This window comes from Pleurodeles waltl, chromosome 4_1, assembly GCF_031143425.1.
Source record: "Pleurodeles waltl isolate 20211129_DDA chromosome 4_1, aPleWal1.hap1.20221129, whole genome shotgun sequence".
NCBI classification, from domain to species: domain Eukaryota; kingdom Metazoa; phylum Chordata; class Amphibia; order Caudata; family Salamandridae; genus Pleurodeles; species Pleurodeles waltl.
In genome coordinates this window covers 830,170,301-830,193,794 of record NC_090442.1, presented here as the reverse complement: position 1 = coordinate 830,193,794, position 23,494 = coordinate 830,170,301, and the positions used below count along the sequence as shown (strand labels likewise).

Sequence of the window (23,494 nt, the reverse complement as noted above, 5' to 3'; positions counted from 1 at the left end):
TCCACAAGAAAACATAGAACTAATCTCACTTCTAAGCTCTGGCTTTACAATTGAGAGTCTCCAACAACTAGCCATAAAGAAGGCTCATTCACCCAGATATTGGCCTTATGCTGGTTCAAAATCCCAGGGTACTTTTCACTAATCCCTCATCTCCCAGGAACTAATACATGTCAGGTCTACAGTCCAAATGAACCTGGGCAGACTATGCCCATCATTTACAAGACATGCACTTGCAGCCTGGTGACAAAATGTCAACCAGATATATTTCAATTTCTTTTCCTGTTTCTTCATATATCCTCATCGCTTTGAAGCGGCCCTATGGTGACATAAGAGCACAACAGGTACTCCTGAAAACTTAAGTTCAGGAGAGACAATTTAAGCCAGCAAATGCAGGTGTATAATGTTATTATGTGGATTTAATAGCGCACAGTTAATTTTCTAGCACATATGCTGCAATCAATCATTAAAGCAAGGGGACTAGCCAAACCATAAAATGTATTAGCAGTTTAATAAAAGATCTGACAGCGTTGTAGCATATGAACACGAATAATGAGGAGACGACAACTACTTCAATGGAATCACTATTGAATTTAATGCTATGTTGCCACATTTTATGTTACTTTTTTACTGCTATGGATATCCAGCCTCCCGAAGCGGTATACGAACCAACTGCTTAATTTACATTAGGGATGGATATTGTAATCGGAAAAGCCTGGTACAGGAATTTGTCCATAATTAGAGGGTCATGTGATGAAATACTGCAGCCAAATAACAAATTGTTTATAACATACTGGAAACAAAGTCACATTTACCAAGGCATTTCAATGAAGGTAATCCGATTGGTAACATGAAACTACAAATGCAACGTCCCAAGCCACTGTGTACGTTAGTGTGCCGTGTTTGTCTCACAAAACAAAACACAGCAAGCCACTCTTTGTCTTTGTTCGTCCCAACCTGTCTGTCTCATAAAGATGTCTGCTTCAGGTCTCCCCTACACCTCTTCAAGAAGCCCCCTTCAAAGGTATTCACCTTCAGCAAGCGCACTCATCTGCTTCGTCTTCCACTTTGTCTACCCAAGGAAGGTACTTGGGTCTGTTGAAGGTCTTCACCTCTCTGTTTCATGTGCAATACCCCGGTAGACATCTTTCCCTTTCATTGGCGGAGGACCCTTCTTATACAGTCACAATATTTGCCTTGCTCTACTTAGTCAGGCAGATAAACAGAGTATCACAGTGTGCTTAACTAATAGGCCGGATCACTGAATCATAAGGCCCTAGTATAAAACGTGGCCTGTAAAAAAACAAGAAAGAAAACAAAAACCCACCAAAAAAAACCAAAAGAGTGGTTTTGGATGGGTTAACTAACAAGTGACAAAGGTAATGTGTCAGTTTGTAGTATATAATGTTAGGCTAGCCAAGACTAGAAAAAAAGTCAAAGTAAAATTAATATAGTCTGATTTAACAGTTACCGCTTTAGTACAGGACAGAATCAGCAATGCCAAATTTACAAGAACATTTTAAGTTTCAGTCAATGCTATTAGCTCTAAATATCAAATTGTATACAATACTTTTTTAACCATAAACATAACTTTTTTGTTTAATTAAATGCTCTATATAAAGTAGCTTACACAGTTTATATCGCACACTCAACTATATCCAAATGTTAGAATGTCTTGAACACCTTGCAACAAAAGTTAGTTGAACATATGCCTGCAGTTGATTAATAGGTCAAAAATTGAAGAAAAAAAAACAATATTCAAAGCAGCCACTGTTCAGAATTTGGGTGGTTATGGGAACTTTAAGAATACACATCTTCCTACCAAGACTGAAGGATACAGACATACCTTTTCTTTAAGGGAGGATTTTATTCTATAACGAATAAGTGGCAACAAATGATTCTCAATGGAGAGAGTTTTAGGGGCTATCAAGTGGGAACCCCGTGTTCAAAGCAAATACTAGAGGTGCCTCACAATCCAAAGGGAAGAGATTTGAGAGGTGTTTGCATCACAAGCTAAATGTGTCTGCAGGTACAGCCCTGCTCCTTCGCATTTCTTGGCAACTAGTAAGTTTACAACTGGGATCAAAGTGTGATTTTGGAACAGAATCACTGTCTTTCCAGGTGCATCCAAAGGAGAAAATGGCATGTTAGAAAGGAGACGCACTAAATTAACAGAGCAAGTGAAAAGAAGAATCTTAGTTTCCCAAACTGCAGTTTAAGCATTGTATTTTGGTGAAAAACCCTGGACTGGAACTGATCAGTGACGGAAAACAGTGGTTGTACCAACTGCTACTCATTTACAGTTGAACACACTTCTGTACTTAATCTAACTCACACTTGTAAAAGGCAGATCAGACATTTAATATGCAATTCAAAAATGGCATTTTACGGAGTCAGCATACAAGACAAGTATAGAGTTTATCAAAGTATATCATGGATCTGGGCCTGTGCAAATATTGCAAAAATAGTACTTAATGTCTCTGCAAATTAAAAAAAAAAATCTGTTTAAATTTTCAGAAGTGATACAATTTAGTAGACCACAAAATACAAAGAGCTGCAAAACGTATACCACTCCAACAATAATGTATATAAGTTATTAAATAATAACAATCTGATTTAAAAGAATATAAATGAAGCTTTTAAGTAGGTCTTGTCTACATGCATATTATTCCTTAATAAAGAAAATAATGTAAAAAGGCCATTGGTAGTTGCTCTATTAACATCTGTAGAAAACGCCAATTCTCTGGTCACAGAATCCACTAGTTTAGCACATCAGGTCTCCTCTGTGTTATGTGATTATTTTAAAATATTTGAACTCATTTTACTCCACTGGTTAAAGAATATGCGACTTGGAGTATGGCAGTCTTCAAAGTGGGACTATGATCCGCGGTTTTATACAGTTATCCGGAGGAGCAGCATCCTCCGCTGCTCGGCACTTGTGCGTCGTCATCAATGATCTGTACACCTCGCCGCGCAGCTCCCGACTGACTCGAACCGTTGCCTTTGGCTCGTTCCTCTGCTTGAGCTGTTTCAATCATTCCTAAAAATGAGAATTCGAGTAGCATATTTTAGGCAGCAGCTTTTCAATATAAAGGTCACTTGGGGAACGAGACATTTGGTTTACATGCTAAAACAGTTGGAGTTTTTATGCGCATGAACTGCTTGTTTGGAGTTGATCTTGACAGTCAGATAGCTGAAAGAGAAATGTTCTCCCCAACGTCCAAAAATATTACTTAAGGACGGGAGAGAAGGTTTGAATGCTCCTTCCTGAGCCAGATCACACTGTTAGAAATGTAATCTCTAGCTAACATGCCTTGCTAATCGGAATGTATATAAGACAATCAAATCTCTAAAATACACTCACATTATACATACAGTTCGTATTAGCGAGAGGCGGTTCAACATTCAAAAACATCTTGAACGTCAGGCAGGGAAGTTTTGGCTATCTCGGAATGACAGTATTGAGAAATCAGGAGAGAGTTGGGATCTGAATTCTAACACAGAAAATCACAGATCACTTGTCTGCCTGCAGTAAGCTACCACTGAACATGCTGGAGTGGGTGGCACTGTTTAAAATGATAGCTCTCCACCAAGTAGTGTACATTCTGCAAAGCTACCCTTACAGGGTTCCACCCAATTGGTTTTCTGCTAACCCAATCGATTCTGATTAAAAACATATGTGCAGGAAGGCCCCTAAGTGTGGCTCACAGGAATGCATAAAATTTGAGTTTAAAGGTGGGCTGGGAGTCGTGGACATTAAGCTGTACTATTGGGCTTCCCATATCATCCCCATCAATGACTGGATCTTTGGGGACAGAGATGACTCGGTAATCAGAATAGAAACTGACTTGTTTAAAAAATATGGGCTATGGTCACTACTCTATGGGTCAAGAAGTCCCCCAGCACTGTCCACAGTAACAGTCATACCCTTGGATTGCTGGCAATCAGTGCTGAGATGGATGGGTTGGGACGGGAAACAAACAAGAGAAACACCACTATGGCACAGCACATGGCTTCCGTACGTTTCTCAGCTAAGTGGGTTCCGTGCTTAGACCACAATTGGGATATATAGGATAGGAGATGTCTTGGCTTCAGACCATATTCAACAAGCAAATGAAGGAGAAATCCGAGCTTCACAAATCACAATCCTTTGTCTATTTCCAGCTGAGAAACACTGGAGGTTTACAAAGATATGCTGACCTCCCTACTGAAATTCAAACCCTTAGAGCCCAAACTCATTATGGAAAAGATTAGAGATAGGGGAGTTTCACAACCATACAGAGCGCTGATGATAAATGTAGCAGACCCCTAAGTGGCTCTGAAAGAAAAGTGGAAGCATGACCTGGGAGACCTACTGGAGTGTATGATGCATGAACAAATTCTGTCTGTGCGATAGTACATGCTGTGTGTGCATGCCAGAGTCACTCTTCTCTCTGTACACTCATTGGCTTCTAATGCTGTCAGAACATGTCTTGTGGAAAGGACAGACATGTTGGTTTAACCAGAGCTAGTTAAATCTATCCATTCTTCCATTTGCCCTTGCCAGGACCTATTCAGATTTTTAGTTTGACCCCGGAACAGGCAAATACGCCTCGAAATTTGGCTCTTATGTGATAGAGTGACAGGTCCTTACAGAACACCCAGCTGCAGAACAGCATTCCGTGTGGCAACGCTGAGCCATTCACCTCCGTACAGTAATTGTGGGAAAGATGATCAGTGAATGAGACCACTATAATGTATCACTTCCCATGCTCCTGCTCAGACAATAAACATAAGCGGCAAATGTGGCTTACCTGCATGGCTTTGGTGAACATGATGGGAGCAGAAAGGAGCAAACATCAATGGCATGTTTCATTATCCCCGGTTACTCCAGGATGGATAAATCTTTCTAAAGTCCCAGAGGGGGAATGGAAGTGGGGCTTAGTTAAAACAATATGGTGCTACCTTTTAGGAAGTGGCTCAGTCAAATAGATTGAAAGAGCGTTGAAAGGATCTAAGAAAGGCACTTGCTATGCTACCTTAGCAAAAAAAAGTGACTTTCTGTGTCTGTTTTTGTATTTGATTTATAACCTTAATTTAGTGTGGTCCATCCCATGCTCATTCTACATTACCACATAATTCAGTGATCTGAGTTACACTTGTTTAGCCACAGTTCAACATGGCAGACCGCTGTTCAGACACTCCCCAATGGCTCGTTCCAGGTGCTATCTCAGCTGCATTTGATGTAAAACTACACCGAACAAGGCAGGGATCTCCTTCATACAAACAAGGGGACAAGGGATGCGAGTTCCCGGTAGCAATTTAAAAGACAAGGCTACAGTGTTGCATGGCCACATTGAGGAAATCTATACAAATGACAAAAGTCAACAACAACAAAACCAATATTTAGAGGGAAAAAAGGTCCGGATTGAAATACTGCAATACTTCTGAAAATAAGTAAATACAGTGCATTTCCATAGGGCCTAAAGTGGATAAGCCCACCAACGACGTTTTCTGATTCAGGAGCTTCATTTTTCTTTTCTGGGTCCAAAAGCACTAGCTAGCAAAATACACCGCCAAAGTAAGAGCAATCACAGGATAAGTTAAACTCTGGTTCATAGGGACATCACTACTTGTTACCATAGATGTTTTTATGGCTTCAAAGAGGAAGAATGTCAGAAATCAAGAAGGCAGCAGCTGCATATTGAATTTATCCAATGCCCTCTGAGAGTCTGTGAAGTCCTTTGTGCCATTAGAAGATAGCTGCCTGTCTGTATTCTTTCCATCTGTTCCAAGACACAATGCATACACAGTGATTATTCTATTGCTTGAAACTGCCATATTCACCTTGGTTCCTCAAGCTCAAACCGATATCTGCTAACTTGAGGCACACCTTCAAAAGGAGCCATGTGGGTGATTTTGACTTTAGCATTCCTTGTTTGGACATGAATCCCTTACCTTTCCTTTTTTCAAGACAAGAAGTAATTGGTATTACTAAACTAACAACGAAGACCATAATGGACTGATCTGGTAGATTATCTCTTAAAACAACAGTTTTATTCTTTAGTGGCCCCCATCTAGGCTCAATCTAAAAGGACATTATCGGAGAAAACGGTAGTCTCTTCCATCCTAAGACTATTGTGCAATACAGGCTGTTTCAGAACAATCGCCTGTGAAGCACATATGAGCCCTTAAAACACCCAAAAATATAAAGTATATTCAGAACTAGTAAATTTTGTGAGGCAAGGCTCTAAGATGGGCAACTTTCTTGTTTTTTTCCACGTAGTTTTCTTTTCCCACAATGTTCAATGCATCCAGGTGTACCACACGAGACCGAGTGATGGTTGCTGATGCCTGAAGTACAGTGTTCAGGTGACTCTACTGAGCCTCTATGGGGTATGAGTCACTGATTAATACTGGGGAGAGGAGTGCAGATGAGACAACACTGTCTGACCTGCCTGGTACACTGCGCCAGGTGACTCAATGATTATCTGAGCTCCTAAAACTGCTGGTGGGGGCTGCAAATATTCAGTGATTGTCCAGACGCAGAGGGAATAGGAAGGAGCCGGCCATAAGCCTTGCTGCTTCAGTGATAGAAAGAAGCGGATATATCTTCTTGAATGGACAGAATAGATTTGAGATGGCACCTCAGAGCAAAACACAATGATAATCTGGAGTCTAGTGAAACTGCTGCATAATGAAAAAGCTATTATTTTAGGATATTTGTCTGGAGAGACTTAAAAATAACATTAGAACAGCAAATGTATGTCCCTTAAGGGGGGTTCTGATTCATGTTGATGGATGATGCTAAAACTGCTGCAGTGAAAGTTGTGAAAGCTTCTCAATCTACGAGCTGAAGACACCCCTTTCAGGAGTCAAGGAACATGGGATATCTCAACTTGGGCAAGTATCAATAAGATAAATAAACAAGGATCTCCAGCCAGTGCTGGGATGTATTGCCAGAAAACAGAGTAACTAATTTAACGATACTCACTCCTTATGTCAAATCATGAAGTCACTAACTCTACAGAAGAGTAATATGTGAAAACAATTAGTCCCATATTTGGAGATTGAAAATGCTGAGACTAACTTTGTTTAGTTTCAGTTTAAATCTTTATCTACGATAAGATGCCATTTAACAAGGACAATAAGAAGGAGGAAGAGCAGCAGAAGGCTACAGATCGACAGTTACAATCCCAAGAAACACAGCCAATGCACTGAGGGAGAACAGCAGAGCCAAGTACTGACTGAACTCCAAACACAACTGAGGTTTGTCCTAAAGTGGTAGTTGATGTTAGCATCGGTTGGGACTGTAGACGGGTAGAGTTTGGGGAGAGGGGACTACGCAAGCACATGCAATGCTCTCCAGTACAGTCTGCAAAGATTGGCAGACACTTTACACTTCAACAACATGTGAGACAGTTTTGCATGGTGTGATGTTTATCTCCAACAAGGTGAGTATACTTTTAATCCAAGAATTGATATCTTCAGAGGTAACTGTTATTTGTGCTATCATTTAGAATTCTTCTCCTATTACTCACTCAACCAAATATCTTCTGTTAGTTCCAATTCACGTTCTTTTTCTTAATCACTTTTAGATTTGTGAAGACTGCAAGTTATCATCCGAATTATATCTGTAAAGCTTAGTAAATTATACAGTAAACGTTGTTAAGGTTTAACAGTACAGTAGGTTTTTCGGTTTAGCAGTATGACATTTTACTAAATTAATGACACTACTGCTCAGTGTAGACACTGTAAGTGTACAACTCATTTGTAGGCCACAAGTATCATTTATCTAATAGAAGGTAACAGAGGAGTGATTTTGAATAAATTGACTATTAAAATGAATGGTTGTTGGTGCTATGTGCATCCATTTATGTTTTTCAGAGTCTAGTGTAGACAGAAATTAGCAGAATAAAGTTCCAATGATAATTCCTAATACCAGGGAAACTATATCCACCCTTAGCAGCTGGGATTTTAAGTTTGCTACATGAGTAGGACTGCTTAACTTCTGGACCGCTAACAAAAACTTAAAAGTAACTACTCCTATGCCCTGTACACACATTTATAAGGCAAAATATAAAGAGTTCAGTACATAAAAATAAATTCTGTGCAGCAGATTAATTTTTACTATATTGACTCTGGTGCAACGCCTGAGGACCAGCTCATGCCATCTAGCTATATCTAGACCATTTTGGTCTGGAAATCTAGTTAAATGATATTAAATTATCATTAAATTACACTGGAGAACATTATCTCCAATATTTAGTGTCGAGAGTCCTAATGAAATGGGATATTGTATCTTATTATCGAGCATTCTTGAAATGGACATTCTTTTTTTATTTAGACCAAATAATTAAATAGCCTGAAAATTCGCCAATTTTTGTAAATAGTTCCAAAAATGAATGCAGACAAATTAGGGTATCAGTGAACGTCACAAGCGTATTTGCATTATTGTGCCCCTACTTGATTTCCCTTTATGTAATTTTTCTACAAGGTGTTCCAAAGATAAAGACAACTGAAAAAGTAGAGGACATCGAAGGCACACCTGTCAACTATCTTTAATACTGATATTTAATTGGAGAGCAGAAATTTTATTCGGTATCCTTTTCAGCTTACTTGCAAGTATTGTTCAATTGCACCATCGTTAATTAGTGCATAAAGACAGAGCTGACACAGACAAAAAGGTCTGTGCAGGAAAATAATGTCCGACTCACTCACTGGGCTGGGAAAAATGTTACTTTGATGTAGCCGAGTTAAAAAAAAATATGTCAAAATGGCATGCATATTTACTGGTCTGAAAACGTTTAAAAGAAAGGAAAAAAGTGGGGGGACATGAAATTAAGCCCATGAGATTTTTCCAGTTTAAATAGGACTAATAGTATGCCTCACCTTAAGCTGTGATGGACAGATTTGTGGCCATTTAGGTTCGTTTGTTTCCTTTTGCGATATCCTCCAACTCATTCTGTCAAATTCCCTGGCACCTTAAACAAGTTATCAATTATATATTTCAACCCATTTTTTTCAACCCCCAAAATTATCCAGCTCACTTTTCCAAGACCATTCTGTTAAGATACGACACAGTATTGATCCCCACTAGAGATTTAACTCTGTATTGCTGTATGAATTTCGGGCTCAGGGAGATAGAGGGTTGAATTCAGTAACTGTTTTTCATAGAGCATAACAACTAAAATGGTCAGACAGAATCAAAGTGGCTAAGCTGGTTAATGCCATGATCCCACTAGAAATACTGACTGAGTAGCTGTTTTCTCTCTGCCGTTTTAATATTTATGTTGAAATTCTGGCTTGCCTCTCCTGTGTTCCTAGGTGTACACAAATGCCACAGTTTCTTCTCACACTAGAATGGGGATCAGGGTGTGTTGAGACCATTATTATTATTCAAGTATTTCAGCACAGAATGAGGGGGGTTATGGGAATGAACAGACAGCCAATGGCTCATATTAAACTCAAGGCGTTGACTGTAAAGGCCTTGGAGCCTTGCTTTTGGTAATGGCATAATGGCGTATGTGCTGTACCTGCAGAAGATATCAAGAATCTTGGTTTTAAAACGGAATTTCCCAGGCATCTCAAACTTCAGATGTAAAAATGTTCTATTTTTATCAACTTAAATTGTTCAGCTGAACACTTCTCTTGGTAGCTTTCCTGCAGTCATCTCATTTCTGCCTTAACTGGAGTAGGATACTATGCCCATCCCCTAGTGATCCACAGCACAGCTGCACCATGGTGTCAGTTGCCCCCTTCACCTCCACCGTTTTGATCATGTTTTTTCTCCTAGGGCTTTAGACTATCTATTCTTCTGAGAAGTCATAATTTAACTCTTCTGCTTGTTGTACTGTCCATGTTCCTGCAGACCTGTCCCTATGTACAAACTGCATCAAGCATAGCACTGTCATTTTCCTCAAATTGTTTTCTCTCAATTTTCAAGTTGTGTCCTTTCCCATTCTTTCTGTTTATGCATTGGAGCCCCTAGCTCATCTTCATCACCATTTTCCGTGGATACTGGAGTACAGATAATATTTTTTAAATTTCAATAAAAAGCAAGTTACAAGAACACACAACATTTACCTACTTTTGCAAAGGTCAAGGAAGAGTTCTTCAATTCCTTTATTCTGTTTGGCTGAAGTGTGATAGTGCTTTGCTCCCACAGATTCTGCATACCTGTTGGCAATCAATAACTATTAAATATAATGCAAATGTAGATTTATTCAAACAAAAATATTACATTTGTAGGAACATCAGCTAAATGCATAAAGAGACTATGGACAATTCTCTGTTTAACATTTTGTGAACTGCGCAATATAATCAAAACCAGCTGTGAAATTAAACTAGTGAGGGAGCATTCATCCTTCTAATATAGATTGCAATTATATCACTGTACAATATCTGAGCAAGCAGCAGCCTTCCGATTTAGAACAGTGTGATACAAACAAGAACCTTTGAACTTACAGAATGATGAAATGCAATTGAGCTGTTGCATGCTCGGTACTCAATTCACCAAGATTCGTTATTAATCACTACGCAAGTGTGTTGCACATTTCTTCAGCTTTAAATGCTAGAAGTCTATGAATATGGATAAATACCACGTCTCTATGCATCACAAACACCAATTTAAGTTTAAAAATAATGTATTTAAAAAGGCAGTGCAGTTTTTAAAAATGCAGACGCCACATCAATGGGCACCTTTTAAACCACTGTTTGAAAGTTAAAATGTTGCTAAGCGTGGCTATGCGAACCCGTTTGCCTCTCTATAAGGTGCTGAAGAACAAAAAATATTTTTCCTAGTTACCAAAGTCAAAGCTCAGTGTCTAGTATATTTGCAGATCTGGTTAATTTAAAATATATGCCAATGTTCTGGATGCAATTCTTGCTCAAGGTTTCTGGTATTATCAAGAGAGAATAAAGCAGTACTGACGTGATTACTTAACGTTTCATCTTATTATACATTTTTAAAATGCGTCTGAAACTGTTTGCAGTTTGTCACCTACAAGTCACTCTCATACCCCAGCACGCCAGAGTTTGTTTCTCAAATCTTAAGAAGTCAGTAAAATGGATATATGTAGGCACATGCTTGAATCATTCCCAGTCGTCATGATGGGAGTCCCACAGTAACTTTGTCATAGCAGTACAAACAAATTCCTTTAGAAACAACGTCCAACTTTAGTAACGCAATTAACTCATAAGAAGAGACTTTCTCTTGAGGTAATGAATACAGGGTGCACTGATCTCCACTCACCTAGAGGATTCTACTGGTCAGATTTCCACAGCACTAGTGAAAAGAAATAGACTCCGATTGGGGAGGAAGGATGGTCACAAGAGAATCTATGAAAGATCCCAACGCTAGCCAGTTGTACCTACAGGACAGAAACTTGGTTCGTTTCCAGCATTGAATCTTTCACAGATTCACATCGTAAATCAGATGAGCAAGCAATATACAGTATATAACTCAGCTGCATCACAAGCATAATGTGTTGTGACACTGTTTCAATTATTTAAATATTTACATTTATCAGAAAGGGGGGTACATAATGAGAAAACAATATGGTGTAATATTGCTATCAATCGTTCTGATGACATCATAAACCACAAGGTCAAAGGGCAGAGTGGTTTGTATATGTCACCAGAACACCAAGCTGGCGACAATAGCAAAAGTGGACCGTATATCATGTTAGGTGTTAGATGTTTAACCCCTTCACTGCCACATCTTTCCCCCCTCAGGTACCAGGCCTTTTTTGGCTATTTGGGGCAGTTTACGCTTAGGCCTTCATAACTTTTTGTCCACATAAGCTACCCACGCCAAATTTGCGTCCTTTTTTCCAACATCCTATGGATTCTAGAGGTACCCAGAGTTTGTGGGTTCCCCTCGAGGAGACCAAGAAATTAGCCAAAATACAGCAAAAAGTTTTATTAAAAAACAAAAGGAAAAAGGGCTGCAGAAGAAAGCTTGTGGTGGTTTTTTCCCTGAAAATGGCATCAACAAAAAGTTTGTGGTGCTAAAATCACCATCTTCCCAGCTTTCGGGAAAAGAGAAACTTGAATCAGAAAACCACATTTTTCAACATAATTTTGGCATTTTACGGGGACATGCGCCATTTTTACTATTTTTTGTGCTTTCAGCCTTCTTCCAGTTAGTGCCAGAAATGGGTGTGAAACCAATGCTGGATCCCAGACAGCTAAGCATTTCTGAAAAGTAGACAAAATTCTAAATTCAGCAAGGGATTATTTGTGTAGATCCTTTGAGGTTTTCCTACAGAAATTAATAGCTAAAAAAAAAAAAACAATATTGAAATTGAGGTGAAAAAAAGAGCCATTTCTGTCCACGTTTTCTTCTTAACTTTTTTTCCAGCTATGGCAGATTTTTGAAAGCAATATACTGTTACGTCTAATGGATTCTCCTGGTTGCGGTGATATATAGGGCTTGTAGGTTCACCAAGAACCCTAGGTACCCAGAAACAATAAAGAAGTTGCACCTTGCAATGGGTTTTCATTGTATACTGGGTATACAGCAGTTAATTTGGTGAAATATAAAGAGTGAAAAATAGGTATCAAGGAAACCTTTGCATTTCCAAAATGGGCACAAGATAAGGTGTTGAGAAGCAGTGGTTATTTGCACATCTCTGAATTCTGGGGTCCCCATACTAGCATGTGAAATACAGGGAATTTCACAAATAGATGTTTTTTTTACACACTTACTTTTGGAAGGAAAAAATGTACAGAAAGACAAGGGGTAATAACACTTGTTCTGCTATTCTGTGTTCCCCCAAGTCTCCCGATAAAAATGGTACCTCACTTGTGTGGGGAGGTCTAGTGCCGGGGACAGGAAACGCAAAATGGACACATCACGTTTTTACATTGAAATCTGATGTGTTTTTTGGAAAGTGCCTAGTTGTGGATTTTGGCCTCTAGCTCAGCCAGCACCTAGGGAAACCTACCAAATCTGTGCATTTTTCAAACTAGACACCTAGGGGAATTCAGAATGGGGTGACTTGTGGGGCTCTCACCAGGTTCTGTTACCCAGCATCCGTTACAAACCTCAATATTTGGGGGAAAAACACTTTTTCCTTACATTTCGGTGACAGAAAGTTCTGGAATCTTAGGGGAGCAAAAAACTTTCTTCTACCCAGCATTTTTCCCCAGGTCTCCAGATAAAAAAAGACAATTCACATGTGTAGGTAGGCCTAGTGCCCGTGACCGGAAATGCCCCAAAACACTACATGGACACATCAAAATGATCAAATACAAAACTACCTGTTTTGGCTGGGGGGTGGGAATCACTGCACCAGCACACAAATCTCCTACCACCCAGAGTTCCCCCTCAATCTCTTGATAAAAATAATACCTCACTTGTGTAGGTGGGCCAAGTGCCTGTGACAGGGAAGAGACAAAAACATGTTGAAATTGAAGGGGAACCAAAGCGGGTCCAAAAGGGCAGTTTGAAAAAAAATGTTTTCAGGCTGACAAGTGGGGCAGAATTTTTAATCGGTATAGATGCAACATTGATGGGTTGTAGAAATGTTGTGGATTTGTGCAGATTCCGGAAGGTTCTAATCCAAAAATGTGGGGAAAATGTGTGATTTCAAGCAAAGTTGGAGATTTGCAGGGCATTGCGGGTAGGAAAATGGTGCGGGTGCATGTGAAGCACACCACTCTAGACTCACCTAGATTTTCGTTTTTAGATGTGTCTAGGTCTCGTAGATTTTTCTACATGTCCCAAAGTGAAAAAAGTGCAGTCCTCACCATTCCAAGTGGGACTATTTTGAGAGTTAAGACAAGCTCTCAAGGCCCAAATGTAAAAACAAAACCGAAAATAATCAAATGTCCTCTTGCTTGCTGTAGGGATAAGATCTTTTAGTGTGCAGTAGGAGAGCTGAAAGACTGTCACCCCCCCATAGTTGGGGTCGGGGCATACTGGTTGGTAGCCGCCACCACCCCACAATGTTTTTTTATTTTTTATTCCGTGGAATCTAGTAGCCTTTCTGCACCCCTGGGGAGTGGATCGGGGGTAACTGCCCCATTGGCCCACCGGTGGGCAGAACAACTTTGTACCCATTTATTTGGGGTGGGGGTATGGCATTACCCTCACCCTCTTTTGGGGAAAAAAAAAATCTCCCCAGTCTCTGCTAGGCTTTCTGCCGCCCTTGGGGGCAGATGGGCCTTACAAAAATAGGCCGATCAGCCCCAATGGGTGGACTTGGGGCAGTGGGTAGGAGGCTCATGGGGGGGGAGAGCTAGCGCTCATGACATGAGCCGGGAGCAGGACGAGCACCACTACTGAGGAAGTAACCACCTCATCCAGGGCATCCGAGGGGTTAAAATAAAAAAATAAAAAGTTTTCCTCAATGTGCAGCCAACAAAAGGAATAGATTGGAATTAGATTAAACATTATATTTACCTCTCATGAAACTGAAGAACAAGGTAAGGGCCGGTGGATTTATGCAACTGTGTGGCTGTGGCATTTACTACACAATTGTGTGGCAGATTACACACAAATGCAGTTTCTAGTTCCAAAAGAAGAAAATAACACATCCAAAAGATGTGCTGCATAATTTGCAATGTCTGCCACACAATTCAGATACCCTTGCTTCATAATTATCTCTTCAATACTGCATAATCCTAGTAACTCTGATGACAGCAGTGAAGTTCTGCAGATTGGTTTGGGGAGCGTTGTTATGATGATGAATTCTATATTTCACAAGGAACTAGGAAATATTTCCATCATTTGCGGTTCTTTGTGAAATATATTTTGATACTGTTGTATTTAGCGCAGTAAATGCCCCCTAACAAGTAAGCATATAATATGGTCCAATATGCCATTGAGGGGTTTGAGTGACATTATAAACCACAAGGCAGAAGGCAAAATTATTCGAAAATATAATCAAAACCTAGGATGGTAACATGGGGCCATATTGCATGTGTTATCTGTTATTTCTTTTTTGTAATATTACATTTTTGGGGGTTATAAGCCTGCAATGCAGTTTTCTTCAAAGTGCAGCTAACAGCAGACATTGCTTGGAATTAGAATATTTAGATGTTTGTATTTCATGCATAAATGGTCTATAAAACAAAGGACAGTGGTTAAGACCAGAGAAGTTCTAGGATCCTGTTGTTGCAGAGTTTAAAGCATAAATATTATTTACCACATAATTAGCATAATTTTGTAGATTTCACATGTTGTCGCTAAAATAGATGAAAAGAATACCGCAAGAGAATGTGCCACATAATTTAGGTACACTTGCCACAGAATTTGGTCCTCCATGCCACATAGTCTTAGTACCCCTTATAATGGTAAAGTTCTGTAGAGTGTTTTTGGGTCTATCATCATGTCGACAAAATCAATATTTCACAGAAAACCATGAAATATATTCCATATTTCACAAGCTCCTGTGGAATATGGTTTATTGTGCCATTGAACGATGTGCAATAAAAGCAAACAAACACAACATATTTTATTTATTGGGACCTTTAGTGCATGAAACCTATCAAAATAAAAGTGCATCCAGTGTTGGTTTTTCATGAAAGCAGTATAAGGGGTCAGGGTGGAAGTACCCTGACTCCAGGGTGTGTTATAGGGGTCTTTTAGGGTCAAATTATGACACTAAAATGTTTTGCTTTTCACTACATCCAATATTCACGAATATCTGTGAAAAAAAAACATTCACAGACACATTCATACACTAAATCATTCACTCATAAAAGCACTCAGCCACTCATGCACCCACTCAGACCCTCATGCACACACTCAGACACTGATGCACCCACTCACAGATCTACTCAGACCGCCACACATCCACTCATAGAAACATTCAGACCCCCAGGCTCCCACCCTCACACCCAGACACTTTCACAGCCCCTCTCACACCCATTCGTACACCCAGAGACAGACTGTGAGTGGTTGGGTGGTTGTAGGGGTTTGCCACAGGGCCTGGCTGCAGGCTGTGTGCGGCGCTGGGTTGGGTGGTTATAGGGTATTGGCCAACCCCTGCCGCACATGGCCAAAGGCCGTGCGTGGCAGTGGTTGGGTTAACGTATAGTAATTCAAATTTATGTTAAAAAACTGAAATTTACTAAAAAAAAAAAAAAAAAAAGTTTACAGAGGCTTTATTGTTAGGACATAGAATTTAAAAAAAACAACAGAGAAATTCACAAAAAAAAACACCAAAGGTTACAGGGACGTTATGAATTTACTCATACAAACCCATAGAAATCCAGCAGTTATAGTTAAGAGTTATTTCAAGTAACTGTAACTCGTGCCCTAAGGTAACTATAACTCGCCATGCACTGGTAATTACCCCAGATATTACAGGACCAACGGCAACTTTTATAATGTCAATAAAAATATCAGTGAAACATTAGCAGTCAAATTATTGAAGAAAAAACTGTGCAGGGCAGGATCGCGAGTGAGAGTTACCTTTTGGCGCCAGTTACAGTTACTTGAAAAAACTAACTATAACTGCTGAATTTCTATGGCTTTGTAAAAGTAAATTCAGAATTTTACTAAAACGTGCCTGCAACTTTTTTTTAAGGAAATATATAAATATATGTGTGTATATGTGTGTGTGTATGTGTGTGTGTGTGTGTGTATATATATATATATATATATATATACACATGGAAAATGTCACTTACCCAGTGTACATCTGTTCGTGGCATGAGACGCTGCAGATTCACATGCTGCACATTATCCTGCCATCTAGTGTTGGGCTCGGAGTGTTACAAGTCATTGTTCTTCGAAGAAGTCTTTTCGAGTCATGAGACTCCTCCCTTTCGGCTCCATTGCGCATGGGCGTCGACTCCATCTTAGATTGTTTTCCCCGCAGAGGGTGAGGTTGGAGTTGCGAGTATACTAGATGTTCCCATGCAATGGAGTAGGTATGAAGGTACATAATGTGTATCAAAAGAATATTTATTTACAAATTTAAAATTTTCATTCAACTAATAATGGCTACAGGCTCCCGGGGAGGTGGGAGGACGCATGTGAATCCGCAGCGTCTCATGCCACAAACAGATGTACACTGGGTAAGTGACATTTTCCGTTCGGTGGCATGTGTAGCTGCAGATACACATGCTGTGCATAGATTAACAAGCAGTAATCCTCCCAAAAAGCGGTGGTTTAGCCTGTAGGAGTTGAATTTGTCTGAAATAATGTTCTTAATACAGCCTGTCCTACTACGGCTTGTTGGGTTGCTAACACATCTACACAGTAATGCTTAGTGAATGTATGAGGCGTAGACCAGGTGGCTGCCTTACAAATTTCTGTCATAGGTATATTTCCAAGAAAAGCCATTGTGGCGCCTTTCTTTCTAGTGGAATGTGCTCTTGGTGTAATAGGTAAATCTCTTTTTGCTTTAATATAGCAAGTTTGAATGCATTTGACTATCCATCTGGCGATGCCTTGTTTGGATATAGGATTACCTGCATGAGGTTTTTGGAAGGCTACAAACAATTGTTTTTTTTTACAAAATTGTTTTGTTCTGTCAATGTAATACATTAGTGCTCTTTTTATGTCTAATGTATGTAAGGCTCTTTCGGCTACTGAGTCTGGTTGCGGAAAGAAGACTGGGAGTTCCACAGTTTGGTTTAGGTGGAATGGTGATATGACCTTTGGTAAGAAATTGGGATTTGTACGGAGAACCACTTTATGTTTATGTATTTGTATAAAGGGTTCTTGAATAGTAAATGCTTGTATCTCACTTACTCTTCTAAGTGATGTGATAGCTATTAGAAAGGCTACTTTCCAAGTCAAGTATTGCATTTCACAAGAGTGCATGGGTTCGAATGGTGGTCCCATGAGTTGTGTTAATACAATATTAAGGTTCCACGAAGGTACTGGTGGTGTCCTTGGGGGTATGATTCTTTTTAGTCCCTCCATAAATGCTTTGATGACTGGGATTCTAAAAAGCGATGTTGAATGTGTAATCTGCAGATAGGCAGATATTGCAGTGAGATGTATTTTAACCCCTTAGCTGCTGGGCCTTTTCCCCCCCCAGTGCTGAGCCCTTTTTTGGCTATTTGGGGTAGTTCGCGCTTAGGGCTTCATAACTTTTTGTCCACATAAGCTAATCACGGCAAATTTGCGTCCTTTTTTTCCAACATCCTAGGGATTCTAATGGTACCCAGAGTTGGTGGTTTCCCCTGGAGGAGACCAAGAAAATAGCCAAAATACAGTGAAAATTTAGTTTTTTCCAAAGAAATGGGAAAAAAGGGCTGCCGAAGAAGGCTTGTGGTTTTTTCCCTGAAAATGCCATCAACAAAGGGTTTCTGGTGCTGAAATCACTATCTTCCCACCTTTCAGGAACGGGCAGACTTGAATCAGAAAACCAAATTTTTCAACACAAATTTGGCATTTTACTGGGACATACCCCATTTCTACTATATTTGGTGCTTTCAGCCTCCTTCCAGTTAGTGACAGGAATGGGTGTGAAACCAATGCTGGATCCCGGAATGCTAAACATTTCTGAAAACTAGACAAAATTCTGAATTCAGCAAGGGGTCATTTGTGTAGATCCTACAAGGTTTTCCTACAGAAAATAACAGCTGAAATAAAAAAATATTGAAATTGAGCTGAAAACAACATTTTTCTTTATGTTTTACTCTGTAACTTTTTCCTGCGATGTCAGATTTCTGAAAGCAATATACCGTTTTGTCTGCTGGACTCTTCTGGTTGCGGGGATATAAAGGGCTTGTAGGTTCATCAAGAACCCTAGGTACCCAGAGCCAATAAATGAGCTGCACCCTGCAGTTGGTTTTCATTCTATACTGGGTATACAGCAATTCATTTGCTGAAATATGAAGAGTGAAAAAGAGGTATCAAGAAAACCTTTGCATTTCCAAAATGGGATCAAGATAAGGTTTTGAGGAGCAGTGGTTATTTGCACATCTCTGAATTCCGAGGTGCCCATACTAGCATGTGAATTGCAGGGCATTTCTCAAATAGACGTCTTTTTTACACACTCTCTTATATTTGGAAGGAAAAAATGTAGAGAAAGATAAGGGGCAATAACACTTGTTTTGCTATTCTGTGTTCCCCCAAGTCTCCCGATAAAAATGATACCTCACTTGTGTGGGTAGGCCTAGTGCCCGCGACAGGAAATGCCCCAAAACACAACATGGACACATCCTATTTTTTTTATAGAAAACACAGCTGTTTTTTCCAAAGTGCCTACCTGTAGATTTTGGCCTCTAGCTCAGCCGGCACATAGGGAAACCTACCAAACCTGTGCATTTCTGAAAACTAGAGACCTAGGGGAATCCAAGGAGGGGTGACTTGCGGGGCTCGGACCAGGTTCTGTTACCCAGAATCCTTTGCAAACCTCAAAAAGTGGCTAAAAAAAACAAGTTTTCCTCACATTTCGGTGACAGAAAGTTCTGGAATCTGGAAGGAGCCACAAATTTCCTTCCACCCGGCGTTCCCCCAAGTCTCCCGATAAAAATGATACCTCACTTGTGTGGGTAGGCCTAGCGCCCGCGACAGGAAACGCCCCAAAGCGCAACGTGGACACACCAAAATTTTTGGAAGAAAACAGAGGTGTTTTTTGAGAAGTGCCTACCTGTAGATTTTGGCCTCTAGCTCAGCCGGCACCTAGGGAAACCTACCAAACCTGTGCATTTCTGAAAACTAGAGACCTAGGGCAATCCAAGGAGGGGTGACTCGCGGGGCTCGGACCAGGTTCTGTTACCCAGAATCCTTTGCAAACCTCAAAAAGTGGCTAAAAAAACAAGTTTTCCTCACATTTCGGTGACAGAAAGTTCTGGAATCTGGAAGGAGCCACAAATTTCCTTCCACCCGGCGTTCCCCCAAGTCTCCCGATAAAAATGATACCTCACTTGTGTGGGTAGGCCTAGCGCCCGCGACAGGAAACGCCCCAAAGCGCAACGTGGACACACCAACATTTTTGGAAGAAAACAGAGGTGTTTTTTGAGAAGTGCCTACCTGTAGATTTTGGCCTCTAGCTCAGCCGGCACCTAGGGAAACCTACCAAACCTGTGCATTTCTGAAAACTAGAGACCTAGGGCAATCCAAGGAGGGGTGACTCGCGGGGCTCGGACCAGGTTCTGTTACCCAGAATCCTTTGCAAACCTCAAAAAGTGGCTAAAGAAACAAGTTTTCCTCACATTTCGGTGACAGAAAGTTCTGGAATCTGAGAGGAGCCACAAATTTCCTTCCACCCGGCGTTCCCCTAAGTCTCCCGATAAAAATGATACCTCACTTGTGTGGGTAGGCCTAGCGCCCGCGACAGGAAATGCCCCAAAACAGAACGTGGACACATCAAATTTTTTCATAGAAAACAGTGCCTACCTGTGGATTTTGGTCTCTAGCTCAGCCGGCACCTGGGGAAACCTAGCAAACCAGCACATTTTTGAAAACTAGAAACCCAGGGGAATCCAAGATGAGGTGACTTGTGGGGCTCGGACCAGGTTCTGTTACCCAGAATCCTTTGCAAACCTCAAAATGTGGCTAAAATACCACGTTTTCCACACATTTCGGTGACAGAAAGTTCTGGAATCTGAGGGGAGCCACAAATTTCCTTCCACCCAGCGTTCCCCCAAGTCTCCCGATAAATATGATACCTCACTTGTGTGGTTAGGCCTGGTGCCTGCGACAGGAATAGATCACACAACGGTCAATGTTGGTCCTTACGTGAGGCAGCTGTTGACCCTGGGGTGATCCATTCCTGACACAGGCACTAGGTGTAGGCACTCAAGTGGGGTAGTGTTTTTATCAGGACAGGTGAGGAGTCACTGGGTGGTAGGAATGTTGTGGATCCCAGCATATTCCTGTAGTTTGTGTGACAGAAATGCGAGAAAAATTGAGTTTTTTTTCAACATTTCAGCTTTGCAGGGTATTCTGGGTAAGAAAACTTTGGGGAATCCACACAAGTCACACCTCTGTGGACTCCCCCGAATGTCTAGTTTCCAGAAATGTTTGGGTTTAGTGTGTTTCTCTATATGGCCGCCGAATCCAGGACCAAAAACACAGGTGCCTGCCTTACAAAACCAGTTTGTTTTGCCATAGACAATTTTGATGTCTCCACAATATGATTTGGGTGGTGGAATTTGGGGCTGAACTAAATTGGTGAGCTCCCAAGAGAGCACTCTCTCTCTGCTTGCCGCCGCATTCACCTGCTCTCTGGGTTGGCCTAACCCACTATTACCCAGTTGCACGAACAGCTTGCGAAGGGACAGCAGGACTGTCCTCATCACCTCCCTCATAATGTACTGGAAGAGGAGTTTTCGAATGGGACTCCTCTGACTGAAAAATCACTCCCAGAGTCTGCGCCATTGTCCTATCCTTCAGATGCTGTCTCAGTATCTGATGTCTCAGTCTCTGATCCTATGTCAGAGCGGTCCTCTATAACCCGAGTGCAGGCAGCAGTCATCCATCAAGATGCCATCTCTGCTATTGGCTAAACTGTTGCTCTAAAACACTAGCCTACGTAGACAGTCACAAAATCGATGGTGTGTGTGAGATACGTGCAACAGTAGAGGCCACCTTACCTGCGCTTCTTCCCTCAATCAGCACGTACTTTCAAGACACTCAAAAAACACCTTGTCAAATACCATTCGTCACAGTCTTTAGCACCTCCTGCGCCCAGTCCAACAATCATTATTGGTGCTCCCACTCCCTCCTCCTCGGATTCCCTCATTACCACCCAGCAAAAGTGCCCTTCATCTCTCCATAGACTTTACTAATGTACTCAGCTATTTACATAAAATACAGATGTGCTCTTTGCAGTAGGCATATAAACCTTCTGTGCTTCTTTATGGCACTAAAACTGCCACTAGACAAGTCGGACCCTTTTCCCCCCAGGGAAACCACACATATTGACAAAAGTGATGTATATATGACAGCCAACCACCTGAAACTCAACTCAAGCAAAACTGAAATAATCCTCTTTGGCCCTCACCCAAAAAACCTGGGACCCCCCATGGTGGCCCACCACGCTAGGCCCTGCACCCACCCCCGCCAACTACGCACGCAACCTCAGCATCATCCTAGACTCCTCCCTCTCTATGACCCAACAAATCAACGCTCTTACCTCCTCATGCTTCAACAAACTCCGTATACTGAAAAACATTCAAATGGATCCCCACAGAGACCAGAAAAACTGTCACTCATGCACTCATCAGCAGCAGGCTTGATTACAGAAACGCCCTCTACGCCGGCACCACTCTAAAACTCAAGTGCAAACTACACGCATCCAGAACTCAGCAGCACGACTCATCCTCGACCTCCACCGATACGAACACATCTCTCCACACCTCAAATCCCTCCACTGGCTCCCCATTGACAAAAGGATCACCTTCAAGATCCTCATCCTCACACACAAATCACTCCACAACACAGGCCCTGCCTACCTCAACGAGAGTCACCTTCCACACCCCCACACGAAACGTCCGTTCAGCTGACCTCTCTCTCGCCTCTGACCCCCGCATCAAACACACCACCACCGGGGGCAGATCCTTCTCCTACATTGCACCCAAAACATGGAACGCACTCACAACCCACATTCGCAAGACCCAAAACCTACTTCTTTTCAGGAAGGGCCTCAAAACCTGGCTTTTTGAACAGTGAACCTCCTAGCCCCTTTCCCTCCCCCCCGTCCCCCCCCCAGCGCCTTGAGACCCTCACAGGTGAGTAGCGCGCTTTATAAATCTCTTTGATACAGATCTACCTATATATATATATATATATATATAAATATATATCTACATAGATATATCTATAGATATATCCATGTACCTAGATATATCTATCTACATAGATATATATATATAGATATATACATATTTTTTTTTAGTTGTTGTATGGTTTCCTTGGGGGCCAAAATGGCCCCCAGGGAAACCCTACAACATCTAAAAAAAAAATTGCCCCCACAGGGGGTCACCCTGCCCACGGGCGACCCCCTGTCATTTCATTTTTTTTTTTTGTATTTTTTTTTTTGAAAAAAAAAAAAAATCCCCGGGGGATCGGGGGCCAGGAAACACTTTCAGGAAGGCCTCGTAAGAAAGGGGAGACTCTCCCCTTTCTTACGAGGCCTTCCCGAACGTGTAAAAGGCCGTTTTCCCCATGAAAGCAGGAAGCGGCCGCAAGGCTGCTTCCTGCTTTCATGGGGAAAACACCTTTGCAACGTCAGCGCGCCGTCACAAAGGGGCGGGTGGGGGGGGCGGGGGGAGACACGGTAGCTTCCGTGTCTCCCGGGGGGGAAAAAAAAATTAAAAAAAAATCCTCGGGTGCGACGCACCCGAGGATTTATTAATGCCCTTCCTGGTGTCGGCCACTGGTCGTGACCCGCACCAGGGAGGGTGTGTGGGCGTCGGCCAGTGGCCGACGCCCGCACTTAAGAGGTTAATGGAAGAGAATGCTAGATTAGACTTTTGTAAGTGTAATAAGTAGTTTACAATGTCCTTTGTGGAGGCATGTAGTAGTTGAATTTGATTAGTGTGGCAGTAGCAAACAAATCTTTTCCATTTGTTTGCCTAACAATGTCTTGTTGTAGGT

At 41.3% G+C, this 23,494-nt stretch overlaps 1 protein-coding gene across 1 annotated transcript in view; it reads right to left on the bottom strand.

Annotated features, from left to right (window-relative positions):
* Positions 1-568: 568 nt before the first annotated feature.
* RAB21 (RAB21, member RAS oncogene family) overlaps positions 569-23,494 on the bottom strand; it is a 242,597-nt gene continuing 219,671 nt past the window's right edge. Inside the window, exons 6-7 of the mRNA XM_069229564.1 lie at positions 10,067-10,155; positions 569-3,037 (exon numbers count right to left, since the gene is read on the bottom strand). Coding sequence (XP_069085665.1) covers positions 2,898-3,037; positions 10,067-10,155 — 229 coding nt within the window. The 3' untranslated portion in view covers positions 569-2,897. The remainder of the gene's footprint in view (positions 3,038-10,066; positions 10,156-23,494) is intronic.